The following is a 12862-nucleotide window of genomic DNA, read 5'->3' as shown; positions in this document are numbered from 1 at the left end:
CATTCCAGCTGCTGGCTGTGCCATTCCAGCTGCTGGCTGTGCCATTCCAGCTGCTGGCTGTGCCATTCCAGCTGCTGGCTGCCTGCCACGCCACTGCTCTTTGCTCTGCCTGCAGGACACAATCCCGGGAATTCCGGGCTCCGCTTTGCCCGTTTCCTTCTCGCCGCGGCTTTTCCTCACTGTGCTTCCTTCCTGCTTTTTCTCCCGACCCGCAGGAACCCCTCCCTCAAGCAGCAGCTCTTCTCCTATGCCATCCTGGGCTTTGCCCTGTCCGAGGCCATGGGGCTCTTCTGCCTCATGGTGGCCTTCCTCATCCTCTTCGCCATGTGACGGCTCCGCCCGCGGCTCCCGGCGCTCCGGCCTGGCCACTGGAGCCTCCTCCCATCGCAGCGTTCCAGACTGACCACTAAAGAAAGGATTTCTCTAAATAAACTGGTGGCTTGGTTTTTGGTTTGGTTTTTTTGGGTTTTTTTTTCTTTATTTTTTAGTGTTCCGGTCCGGTGGCGGGGGAGTTTTCGGGGCTTGGTTGAAGGGTGTGATATCCCAGGTGTGGGGTGAAGCAAACAGGGAGCGTGGAATGGTGTGGGAGGGGGCAAAAACTGAGGTGAAGTCGACTAAAACAGCTCAAATGTATTAAAAATCCCCAAAAGTGTTGCCCTTTTAAAGCCAATCTTGGTGAGAGAAGGTTGGGATTGGATAATAGGGAGAAATTCTGTGAGGGGCTGGAATGGATTCCCAGAGAAGCTGTGGCTGCCCCATCCCTGGAAGTGTCCAAGGCCAGGCTGGATGGGGCTGGGAGCACCCTGGGATAGTGGGAGGTGTCCCTGGGTGAAACTGGGTGAGCTTTAAGGTCCTTCCAACCCAAACCATTCCATGATTCTGTATTTTTACCACAGTCTGTTGTTGGAAATGCTCCCTTCCTTTCAGCTGAAAGCACCTGGAAGAGGTGCTGGATGCAAGGTGAGGGTGCTCACAGGTGTGTTAATGGTGTTTGCAGGGCTGAATTCCCAGGAAGTGCCCACGTCGTGGGAATTTCCTTCCTTTCCCAGGAAGAGCCGGTTTCAAGGTCACGCTGTTCACTGTTCATGTGCCTCCTCAGGGCAAAGTTTACCCAAGGAATCACAGCTGATTGTGATAATCCATTAATTTATTAAAACAAATCCATTGCTCCATTAAAACAATGCACTAAACTGCCATTATTCTATTAAAATTAAATTGATAAAATAAAGAGCTGAGGGGGCTTTGTTGGTTTTTTTTTTGCCTCCCCCCTCCCCACAGCTCCGTGCTCCAGCTGTTTTAGAGACTGGAGTATATCAGGGAGGAGAAATGCCCAAATCCACCCCAAAATCTGGGCCTGGGGGGGAGGCAGCTGTGCCTTTAAGGAAGGGGAGCCTGGAGGGAGCTTGTCTCTTATCTGCTTTAAGTAATTGAATTAATGCAGCTACTCCTTGTCCTTAAAGCCTCTGCAGAGGGGTGGTGACCTCCCTGGGCACGGGAATGGGGTACAGGAATATGAAATTCTGTTTGGAATTGCTGCTGGGAGGAATTCCCTGCGAGGGGAAGGGGGTGAGGAGAATTTGAGTCAAAAAAACTCCGAGACTTGGAGAAACGTGGCTCTGAAACCAGAAAGAACTCGAGGGAAACTCGGCTGAATTAGAGAGGAAAAATTCTCTGGGTCCTGGGAATAAATGTGTAACCCTAAAGCAGGGATCCCGTGCCTTGGGAATCTTCCCAGGGTGTCCATAGGTTGTAGCTGGCACCCAAACCTTGCTGCCCTGGGAAAACAACACTGTTGCTGGGGCTGCCTTAGTTACATTTAAACTCCCTTACACGTATGGAACTGGGTAAACAACTCCTTGGATCCCTGTAAAGCGAAAAGTGACCTTGGAGCTGGAATTGCTCCCCCAGCACATCCTTGCTGTTCATCCCAGGGTGGTTCTGGGCAGCTCTGGGGGGGTTGGAGGAGTGGGATGGTCCTACAGGGACCACGGGCACAGCTGCTGGGTTCCTATGAGCTGGAAAAACAGCTTTTCCCCCTCTCCTAGCCCTTTGATCCAGCTGTTTTCCAGCCCTGAGGCTGCTGGGTTTGGGATCTGAACCCTTGGGAGCTGCCTGATCCCACGGCTGCTCCTTGCTCGGAGCTCAGACCTTTCCCTGAGGCGTTTTCCCAGCCCAGCAGCCGCTTCCCTAAAGGGTCTGTCTCTTCTCCCTAGTAACAGGATGAGAGGAAACAGCCAGGGAAGTTTTGGTTTGGATATTGGAAAAAAATTCTTCATGGAAAGGGTGTCCAGGCTTTGGAACCAAGTGGTGGAGTCACCGTCACCGGAGGGATTTAAAAAACCTGTGGATGTGGCACTTGGGGACGTGGGTTAGTGGACTTGGCAGGGCTGGGGAATGGCTGGACACAGTGATCTTAGAATCATGGAATATCCTGTGCTGGGAGGGACCCACAGGGATCATCCCGTCCAGCTCCTGGCCCTGCCCAGGACCCCCCAAAATCCCACCCTGTGCCTGAGAGCGTTGTCCAAGCACTCCTTGAGCTCTGGCAGCCTTGTAGCCGTGACCACTGCCCTGGGGAGCAGAGACCTTAGAGGTCTTTTCCAACCTGACTGTTTCCATGACTCCAGGATTCCATAAACCCCCCCTTCCCACCCCAAAAAACACCCCAAACCCTCCTTTCTCCCTCCACCCCTTGAGACCTCCACCACGCCAGGGGGCGCCGTGTCAAGGAAACACCAAGGCTCGCAACGAGGCGGCGCTGCGGGAGAGCCGCTCTGTCTCGCTCTCTATGGTCCGCCGGGGGCGTGGGGCGTGGGCGGTGCGGGGCCGCTCTGGCCGCGCGCCTCGGTGGTGCGGAGTCCCGGAAGCGGCGCGGGCCGAGGCCGCAATGGCGGAGAGCCCGGCGGCCGAGGACGCGGCCCCGGCCCCGGCCGCGGTGCTGGGGACGGGCGGCGGCGGCGGCAGCGCCTCGCCGAGCGCCGCCGGTTCCGCGGGCACCCCCGGCGTCTTCATCCCCGCCGAGCTCTGGGCGGCCGCGGGTTTCGGCGCCGCCGCCGCCGCCGCGCCCGGCACCGGCGTGGCCCCCGCGAGCGGCGGGGCCCCGATGGCGGCGGCGGCGGCGGCGGGGGCCGCGCTCCTCACGCACTCGGCCTTCTGGGACCCCACGGTCAGCGGGGACTGGGACAGCGAGAGGCCCAGCCCGGCCTGCCTGCTGCGGATCAAACGGTGAGCGGGGCCCGGCACCGGGGGGGCTCCGGGGCCCGGACCCGCCGGGCACGGAGCGAGGCTCGCGTGTGGAGGAGACGTTCGGCTCGTCCCCTCGGGGTGGTAACGGTCCCCTTGGGCCGCACCGGACCGTCACCGGCCGGCCCGGAGAGCCGGGATCGGCTCCCGGTGTCCCCGGGCTGCCCTGGGAACAGATCCCGGTCCCTCCCTGTGTCCCGGGGCTCTCCTGGAGACAAGCCCTGGTTCTTTCCCTGTGTCCCAGGGCTATCCTGAGGACAAGTCCCGGTCTCTCCTTGTGTCCCAAGGTTTCCCTGGGAACAGACCCCGGTCCGTCCCTGTGTCCCAGGGCTCCCCAGGGCACACAGTCCAGTCCCCACCATGCCCTGGAATCACAGAATCCCACACGGGTTTGGGTTGGAAGGGACCTTAAAGCCCATCCAGTGCCACCCCGTGCCATGGGCAGGGACACCTTCCACTCTCCCAGGTTGCTCCAAGCCCTGTCCAACTTAGCCTTGGACCTCCCGGAATTCCTGGCCTGGAATCTCCTCTCCCGGGTGTTTGGGCCAGGGTGGGTCTCACCCCTGCCAGCCCCGGGGTCCCTCTGTGCCACCCCTTGGGGTCTCTGTCAGCTGCCCTGGGGGGTTTGGCAGCAGAGCTCCTAATCCTGCCCTCGGGATCCCTGGCAGCTCCTGGGAGGTGCCGTTACATTTTGGGGGGGAACAGATTTTTTGGTTCCCTGGTGACCAAGTTAAAATATTCACAGCAAACCTGCCCTTCACCCTCCTCCTTCCTGCCAGTGCCCAGGGCTGCCCTGACCCCTCCAGGGATCCCCTGGATCAACCTGTGGATCCCCTTTGCCAGAAGGAGCAGGAAGGTCTGGTGTTGTTGGAAACGCTGGCGCTGATTCAACAAGTCCTTCCTCTTCCCTCAGAGCAGGAATTGCTGCCTGCCAGGCTCTTGCTCATCCTTGTTCTGGAGCTTGGAGAATGTCTCCCAAAGATGGCTCCAGATTTTTGGGCAGTTTCCAACCCAGAGCAGGCAGGGAGGGGAGAGGCTTCTCCTGCTGCTCTCACCCTCCTCACCTTGAAACCTCCCCGAGCTCTGGTCCCTTCCCAAATGGTAAGGAAGGTCGAGTGGGAGCTTGTCCTGAAGCTCAGCACAGCTCTGATTACAGGAGAGAGGGTTTGGGTGACGGAATTCAGCAGTTTGTCTGTCAGCTGCACGGGGTTGTAGGTGATTTGTTGGGTTTTGGTTCATTTTGGGCTGAGTTCTTGGAGAAGGGAGGCTGTTGGGATCAGGTTGGGGGGTGTGTTGCACCCTGACTGCTCTGGGACCTTCTGCCTGATCCATTAACCCCAAATGGCTCAGAGCAAAACATTCCCAGAAGTGGTTGAGTCATGGCTTGGGAAAACAAATGAGTGAGCAGAGAAAGGGATCCTGTAAATGGTCTGGGTGTGAAGAGGGAAAACCTCAAGAGGGAGAGGTTATCCCTTAAATAACAAACCTCACCTCACAGGACTTGAAAACAGCTCCCTGGGGGGGATTTCTGGCTGGAGTTTGACGTGCTGGAGGTGATCTGGGGTGAAACACAAGTTAATCAAGGTGTGCTGGTTCATTGGTTGCTGCTCCTGAAATGCCTCAGCGATTTTTGGGGATGAATTGAAGGAACTCATCCAGAAAACTGTCAGAGCCAAGGGAAAACCGTCTGTCTCCTTACAAATGACAAGTTTCCACCTTCAAAGTCTGTCCCTTGGCACCCGTGCAGGGATTTGTCACCCAGCCCCACCGAGGGCTGGGGAACACCGAGGGACACCTTGACTAATTCCTCTTTCCTCTCCTCAGGGATATCATGTCCATTTACAAGGAACCACCCCCAGGAATGTTCGTTGTGCCTGATCCCCACGACATGACCAAGGTGAGGGGTTTGGAGCTGGTTCAGCTCCCTGCTGCTCTGTGTGTTGTGTCCGTGGCTGCTGGGAGGGTTTCCTGAGTGGAATATTCCCTTGATGTTCTGAGGGGAGTCAGGGTGAGCCTTGCAAGAGCACAGGGCTCCAGTTTTCCTGGTGGCACCGGGATGGGATGCATTAAAATGGGAGGAGGCTCCCAAGGAGACTGGCTCTGTGCAGAGGTACCATCCTGGTGGGCTGAGGAGATTCCATGGGTAACCCAGCTCTGGTTTGGGGGTGCTGATCCAGCTTGTTTCATCCCACTGGTGCTTGAAAACAATGAGTGGAACATCGCAAAGAAGGGAGAGCTCTGTGGAAAACCGGTGGCTGTGAGGGGGCTTCTCAGAGCAGCTGGAAATCAGAGTGTCCATTGGTGACAGAAAGGGCTGGAGTGGCTGTGATCTGCCTCTGGAGCCTGGAAATGGGAATTGCTGGGAGCTGCAGGGAAATGTGGATTGCTGGGATAGACTCTGGAGCTGCCTGCCGGGGTCCCACAGGCTCCTCTGGGGACAGGCCTGGCCACAGCCTCCCCTCCAGGCTCTCAGGGTTTTCCAGAACTGGGAATTCCTGGAATTCCCAGTCAGGTGGGAGGCAGAAGTTGCTCCAGCCTCTTGATCCAGCGTGGTTTTGGTGGTGCTGCCCTTTCTCCAGCCAGTGTTCCCTGGGCTGGGCTCTGGGGGCTGGGAGAGGCTCCTTTGGTTTGCCCTGTCCTGCACTTCTCCCACCCCCCCGGCAAACGTGGCATCCCCAAATCCCCCCCTGGGAGAATTAGAGCCCCTGGGATTTTGGAGGGAGCAGAGAGGGAGTGTCTGGGCACAGGCAGCTCCCACCTGGGCACTTCCCTGCAGGGAGTGCCAAAATGCCCTGGCACAGAAAGGTGGGTTTGTAGAATTCCAGCCTCGGGGCCTTGAACCAAAATCCTGGGGAGGGAAGAGGATCATTAACTTGGATCACTGGGGGAGTAAAGCTTCCTTAATAGCCCAAGGGGAATAGATTTCCTGGTATACAATCTGGGATCTTGGAGGGTAATTAGCAGAGGCAGAATAGGGTCTTAATTTCAGATCCTGGCAGAGGAAGTCGAGCGATTGGTTTTAACAAGACCAAATCAGCAGGAGAGCAGAAAGCTGAGGAATGCTCGAGTTTTGGCAGAAATTCTGAATTATTTTTTTCTTTCTAAAATTAGATTTATTTTTTCATATTTGAAATATTTCTGGTGGGGTTTTTTTTAAGCCCAGCTTAGCACCTGAGCTGTGGTTCTGTGTGGTTTGAGGTGGAGAGGCCTGGGCTCATCCTCACACTATGGGCAGCAGGGTGAGGGGGGGGATTCCACCTTTCTGCTCTGCTCTGGTGAGGCCCCACCTGGAGTTCTGCACCCAGCTCTGGGCTCCCAACACAACAAAGACTTGGACCTGTTGGAGCAAGTCCAGAGGATCCCTGGGCTGGAGCCTCTGGAGCGGGGCTGGGAGAGCTGGGGGTGTTCAGTCTGGAGAAGAGAAGGCTCTGGGGAGACCTGAGAGCCCCTTCCAGGGCCTAAAGCAGCTCCAGGAGAGCTGGAGAGGGACTGGGGATAGAGGGACAGGACAAGGGGGAATGGGTTTAAACCGAGGGAGAATTGGTTTAGATGGGATATTGGGAAGGAATTCTCCTCTGGGAGGGTGGGGAGGGGCTGGAACGGGATTCCCAGAGAAACTGTGGCTGCCCCTGGATCCCTGGAAGTGTCCAAGGCTGGGTTGGATGGGGCTTGGAGCAACCTGGGCTAGTGGAAGGTGTGGATGGGTCTGATGGAAGGGGGGGTGGGACAATGTGGTGTGGGACACTGTGGGAGTGGTTGGGACACCATGGAAGTGGTTGGGACACCATGGAAGTGGTTGGGACAGTGTGGAAGTGGTTGGGACAATGTGGAAGTGGTTGGGATGCCATGGAAGTGGTTGGGATGCCATGGAAGTGGTTGGGATGCCATGGAAGTGGTTGGGATGCCATGGAAGTGGTTGGGACACGTGGAAGTGGTTGGGATACGTGGAAGTGGTTGGGACACGTGGAAGTGGTTGGGACAATGTGGAAGTGGTTGGGACACGGTGGCAGCGGACGTGGAGCGCAAGCCGGGCTTTTGTTTTGCAGATTCATGCATTGATCACAGGCCCATTTGACACGCCTTATGAAGGGGGTTTCTTCTTGTTCCTGTTTCGCTGTCCTCCAGATTATCCCATCCACCCACCCCGGGTCAAACTGATGACAACGGGAAATAACACAGTGAGGTTTAACCCCAACTTCTACCGCAATGGGAAAGTCTGCCTGAGTATTCTGGGGTAAGAGGAGACTTTGGCTCTTTTCCTGGGAATCAGGAGCTGGCTGCGGGCCCTGTTCTGCCTCCTGCTCCCTCTCTGCCCGTCGGGCCCCGGCCTTGCCCCCAGACTTGTGCTTGGGTGCATCTTTGTGCTTCTGTGGAGTCGTGTGCGGAGTCAGAGCCACAAAGCAGCACAAATCCCTCTCCTGAAATAAGGGTTTCACTTGCCTTTAAAAGCACCTGAGAACGGAGAGAGCGAAGCACAAAATTCAGGGGATTTTGCTGCTTTTCCTCCTGCTTCCCCTTGCAAACCCTCTGACCAACCACTGCACTTCCTCTGCTTTTGCACTTTCCAGCCTGGCCCTTAATGTTGTTTAAATGTAGGTTTTTGTGGTTTTAATTTCCTCTCTCCATATGGGCTTAAAAATAAATAAATAAAACACATTGGAAAAAAAAAAAAAGCTGCTAAGAACTTCCTTGAGAGCCATTTGACTGCTCTGGGCTTCCACCTCCACTGAGGCTGTGGGGCTGAGCTGTGGGTGGGATGAGTTAAAAGCACAGCTCCTGTGCTGCCTGTTCCAACAGGCTCCACTGCTGCCAATCCTTGTTCCTCACCTGCTGGAGTTTTAAACACGGGAAAGTCCTGGTTGAATGAAGAGTTTCCCAGAGAAGCTGTGGCTGCCCCATCCCTGGAAGTGTCCAAGGCCAGGTTGGGTGGAACTTGGAGCAACCTGGGCTGGTGGGAGGTGTCCCTGCCCATGGCAGGGGGTGGAATGAGACGGAGCTTGAAGGTCTCTTCCCACCCAAGCCATTCCAAGAGAAGGGGCAGCAACAGCTGGATGTGATCACCCACCAGGAATCCGAGTCCTGGTGTGGCTGTAAAACTGCCTTTCCTGGGATGGTTCCAGCAGTGCTGTGGCTGTGCCCCAGAGCTGGTCCCAGCAGCTGATGGATCCTGCTGGGAAACACCTTCTTGATCCACGAGCTGGATGCCAACACCTGCCAGTGGGCAGGACATGCAGGGCATGCCCCTGTTTGAGGGGCCTGAGTGCCCAGCAGCTCCCCCAGCAGCTCCCCCAGCAGCTGCCCTGTGGCTCCTGCAATCGGAGCTGCAGCAGGAAAGGTGAATTATTGAAGAGTGAACAAAGAGCCTGGGCCTGAGCAGGGATGGGAAGCGCGGAGGGAGCCGCGAATAAAAGGATTTAGGAAGAGGATATGTGGGTCAGCACATCCTCCCTGAGCTCACAGGGAGGCAGGTCTGGAGCTGGAGCTGGGATATTAAGGGCAAGCAGCAGAACAGCTTTTTCTGCTAATGCTGTTCAGTGCAAAGGGTTTTGCTGCCCCGTGTGTGAGACGAGCACATTCCTGTGAGCTCGTGCTTTTGGGGCAGTGCTTGTGCTGGGGGGCTGCAGGGCTGCAGGAGTGATGGGCCTGTTGGAGTCTGGAAGATCAGATTTCAGTTCTTAGGAGTTATTCCTGACCTCAGACAGTGCTGGTAGCTTGGGTTGCTCCAGGCTGCTGGGTGGGGTGACAGCCAGAGCTTCAGAATTCCCTGTTGCTTCCCTGTGATTCCTGTGTCTGTTAGTGGAGTGAGGTTTGTCAGCCTTGTGGTGCTCATTTAGCTGAGAGAATAAGCTACTTTGACCCTGAAAACTTTCTCAGTGTTCAGTGCTGTTCTACCTGTGGCAGCTCTTTCTCCTCCTGTGCCTTTCTCTGGGGTCCAGGTGTGGTTTGTGAGCGTTGCTGGTGCAGGGATGGTGCTCCCTGATCCAGTCCTGCCTGGTTCATTAATTGCTGCTTTTCTGTTTTACTGCCCCAGCACCTGGACCGGGCCTGCCTGGAGCCCAGCTCAGAGTATCTCCTCAGTCCTCATCTCCATCCAGTCCCTGATGACTGAGAACCCTTATCACAACGAGCCCGGCTTCGAGCAGGTGAGACTTGGAGCTGGAGCTTCCCTCCACACCTCGCTCCTGGTGGCAAATCCCATGCTGGAATTGGGATCAGAAGGAGGTGAGGTGGCTTGGCTCTTTCCCAGCTCGAGCTGGAGGGGGAGTACAAGCCAGCTCTGAACCAGAGGCTGCTGAGCTCACCTGAGTGTGAGGGAAGGGAAGAACATGAGTTGCTGGGGACATGGGATGGCTCTTCCTTTCCCTGCTACACCACTCCTGGAATGGCTTCCCTGGGCCATATTGTCCTGCAGGAACCAAACTGCTCAGGTTTTCCTGGTCTCCTGGAGGGGGGCAGCTTTCTGTGCCAACTTTTTCACTGCATTTGTCTCCACACCGTGCGAGTCCAGGGCTCTGGGGGCACATCAGACCCTGCCAGCTCTTCCTGTGCTGTGTGAATCAGCTCAGCAACACAGAGCTGTTGGGGGTTCATGCACCAGTGCAGCTTGGCAGGCCCAGGAGGGAGAGATGAAGAGCCACTGCAGAGGTTTGGACTCACTGGCCCGAATTGTGTTGGCAGGAGAGGCACCCTGGGGACAGCAAGAACTACAACGAGTGCATTCGGCACGAGACCATCCGGGTGGCAGTGTGTGACATGCTGGAAGGGAAGTGTCCCTGTCCCGAGCCTTTGAGGTATGGAAGAGAGCAGAAATGGGGGGGGAAGCAGGATAAACTGTTCCTGAGATCCTGGGAGCTGCTCTGCCTGGCCCAGCCAAGGTTTTGCCCCCCTGCAGTGAGTGGCTGGTCCGGGTGGTGCCCAGGAGCTGTGCCAGGACAAAGGCCTGTTACTGAGCACAATGGCTGCGTCCTCTGGCTTGGGTTTGGGAATAAACGGGCCTTGTCCTCTGGGGAAAAAAAATCCTGGAGGGAGGAGGGCACAGCTGTTGTGGAAACACGTGCAGCATCCCTTCAGCTGCAGGGCTCTGCAGTTCCTTGGCTCTGTCCTGCCTGTCTGTGCCCTCTGAGGGACACACACAGGCTGTCCCAGACAACTCCAGGAACTGGAACTAGTGGGATGGGGTGACCCTGGGGGATGTGACTGTTGTTGTGTTGATTGTTTGCCCTCTGCTTGCGTTCAGGGGTGTCATGGAGAAGTCCTTCATGGAATACTACGACTTCTACGAAGGGGTGTGTAAAGAGAGGCTGTATCTCCAAGGACAAACCATGCAGGTGAGTGCCAGCCAGTTCCCCTGGTGACAAGGGTCTGTGGTTGGTGACAGAGCACAGTGTGCAGCACCAGAGGTGGATCTGGGAGATCTGTACTCCAGCTTTGAACCAGCCACGGAACTGAGACCTGAGGGGTTGCTGTGGGTGCAGCACTGCCATCCCCAAATGCAGAGGGCACACACAAAATATCTCCCAGGCTGTCAGGTTTCTGAGGGCTGGGCCTGAGACGCTCTCCAGGCAAGCAGGTGCTGCTTTCAGCCCTGGCAGTGGCACAGTTTGCTCTCCCCTGGTGCAGTTTGCTTTCACATCCGGGTTATCCAGTGCTGGTGGCAGCTGAACTCCAGTGCAGCCTTTTCCTCCTGGGTCACTGGTAGAGTTTCTCTTTTTCTGAGGCTCCTTTGCTCAGACAGCAGATGAGACCTTCTCTCTGCCACTCCTTGTTCTGTCAGAGGAGGTGGCTGAGGGAGGAACAGGGACGATACAACAGACACATCCAGACAGGTGGAATCCAGGAGCTCCTTTCTGCAGGGAAGGAGACTTTACAGACCACATTGCCAAGCTGTTTGCATATGAACAGATGTGTCTTCCTCCCTCATCCACCACCTCTCCTCTGACTCACTGAGAAATCCCACTGCTAGGGAAAGATGGAGGTGGTTGATTTAATGGTCTCGTGTCTCCGAGCCCTTTTTTTTCCTCTCAGTGCTGTGTAATTCATAAATTGGAAGCGCTCCCGAAGCAGGAGAGTTATGTTTGGAGTGAGAAATTCCCCTGAGGAGTGCCTGTGCTCGACTTAGAGCTGCAGGGAGTAGTGAACTGAGGGTGTGGTGCAGTTTGGTGACATGAGGGTTGTCTGGTGTGGCCCCCTCTGGTTTCTCCTTGCGGGAGCTCAGTGCTCTCCCCAGGCTTTGAGAGGATCACTGAGTTGTGCTCAGTTCCCAGAGGGGATGGTGCCATGCCTGGTTTTCTGCTCACTTGTAAACAGTAGCACAGGAAGCCTGAAAACAAGGTGCTGGAGAGATGATATCATTGTTTTCATGAGTATTTGAAATGAAGTCACCCCAGGCTCAGTATCAGTTGAGTCCTTGCCAGATGTGCTGTTTTGTTAATTCTGGGGCCACATGTTGGCTTGTACCAAAGATTCCCATCAGATAGGACAGCACAAACCCCACCAGCACCTCATCTAACCCTGGCAACGTGTCTTTGACCTGGGATGGGCATAAAAGCAGCAAATGTTAAATAACCTTCAAAGACTTCGTGCCCCTGACTTGGCTACAGCTCAGCTGGGGCCTTGATTTTGGGTGGGAATGGTGATGCCTTTCATTTGGATGGGCTCTGTAGCACTAATTTGACATGTGGTGAAGTCTTTGGCCTCTGGATTTTAGAGACTTAGGTTTGTGATGTTTTCCCTGGACCAAATCTTTGAGACAATCTCCTTCCCCGAGGCTGGCAGTCGAAATCCAGCCCGTGTCTGCTCGGCCTTTCGTCTGGTTTGAAGTTTTGCTCGGGTTTGTAACGCTCCCCAAACAGAAAATGTGAAAAAAATCCATAAAAATAATCAAAAAATATTAAAACATCATCACCTCTGCCACCACAGGGAGGTGATGGGATGGGGTTTGACCCTGAATTCTTGGACTGTTCACACACAGTTATTACACAGCTGGAACAGCCCTTGCCAGAGGGCTGATGGGCTGTGTTAACAGGCTCATCCCTGCTTTTCTTTCAGGATCCTTTCGGTGAAAAGGACAGTTTTTATGCACAGTTATTACACAGCTGGAACAGCCCTTGCCAGAGGGACGATGGGCTGTGTTTACTGGCTCATCCCTGCTTTTCTTTCAGGATCCTTTCGGTGAAAAGCGAGGCCACTTTGACTACCAGTCCCTGCTGGTGCGTTTGCAGGGGATCCGGCAGAAGGTGCAGGAGAAGCACCAGCAGGAGCCCCCGGAGCTGGACTCTGAGAGCAGCTCCTCCGAGACAGAGACGGACCCGCAGGGCTGCTCCAAAGCTTAGAGCGGGGGCTGCTCTGCCCACAGCCCCGACAGACTCCACACCCCCCCACTGCCAGAGCAGGAACACGGGGACCCCCTGCCTCCCTCCCTGCTCTGGGGAAACGCTGACTGAGGGGACTCCACGCTCGCCCAAGCCCAGCTGGTGCCAGGCTCCTCCCGAAGGTACTCCCTGCGCTAGAAAAGCCGGAGCGTGTGGCGTCAGGTTATTTTTTTTTTTTGGAAACACCTACACTGGTTGTTTGAGGTTTTTTTTTTGTTTTGTTTTGTTTTTTTTTTTTTTTTTTTTTT

At 55.6% G+C, this 12862-nt stretch overlaps 2 protein-coding genes across 2 annotated transcripts in view; both read left to right on the top strand.

The window, feature by feature from the left end:
• ATP5G1 (ATP synthase, H+ transporting, mitochondrial Fo complex subunit C1 (subunit 9)) overlaps window positions 1-451 on the top strand; it is a 2918-nt gene extending 2467 nt beyond the window's left edge. The window contains exon 3 of the mRNA XM_017837087.1: window positions 43-451. Within this exon, the coding sequence (XP_017692576.1) occupies window positions 43-330 (288 nt within the window). The 3' untranslated portion in view covers window positions 331-451. The remainder of the gene's footprint in view (window positions 1-42) is intronic.
• A 2436-nt stretch (window positions 452-2887) lies between these two features.
• Window positions 2888-12823, top strand: UBE2Z (ubiquitin conjugating enzyme E2 Z). The gene is made up of 7 exons (XM_017837106.1): window positions 2888-3225; window positions 5068-5140; window positions 7290-7477; window positions 9275-9386; window positions 9922-10034; window positions 10481-10571; window positions 12405-12823. Exons 1-7 carry the CDS (start codon window positions 2888-2890, stop codon window positions 12573-12575), a joined length of 1086 nt encoding a protein of 361 aa, XP_017692595.1. The 3' UTR covers window positions 12576-12823.
• Window positions 12824-12862: the final 39 nt, after the last annotated feature.

This window comes from Lepidothrix coronata, unplaced genomic scaffold (assembly GCF_001604755.1).
Source record: "Lepidothrix coronata isolate B3197 unplaced genomic scaffold, Lepidothrix_coronata-1.0 Scaffold291, whole genome shotgun sequence".
Classification (NCBI taxonomy): domain Eukaryota; kingdom Metazoa; phylum Chordata; class Aves; order Passeriformes; family Pipridae; genus Lepidothrix; species Lepidothrix coronata.
This window is presented reverse-complemented; position numbering and strand designations above follow the sequence as displayed.

Coding starts and splice junctions, on each gene's coding strand:
- UBE2Z (XM_017837106.1), top strand. CDS start 2,888: ATGGCGGAGAGCCCGGCGGCCGAGGACGCGGCCCCGGCCCCGGCCGCG. Junction 5,141..7,289: donor ATCCCCACGACATGACCAAG/GTGAGGGGTTTG, acceptor TTTGTTTTGCAG/ATTCATGCATTGATCACAGG. Junction 10,572..12,404: donor TCCAAGGACAAACCATGCAG/GTGAGTGCCAGC, acceptor CTTTTCTTTCAG/GATCCTTTCGGTGAAAAGCG.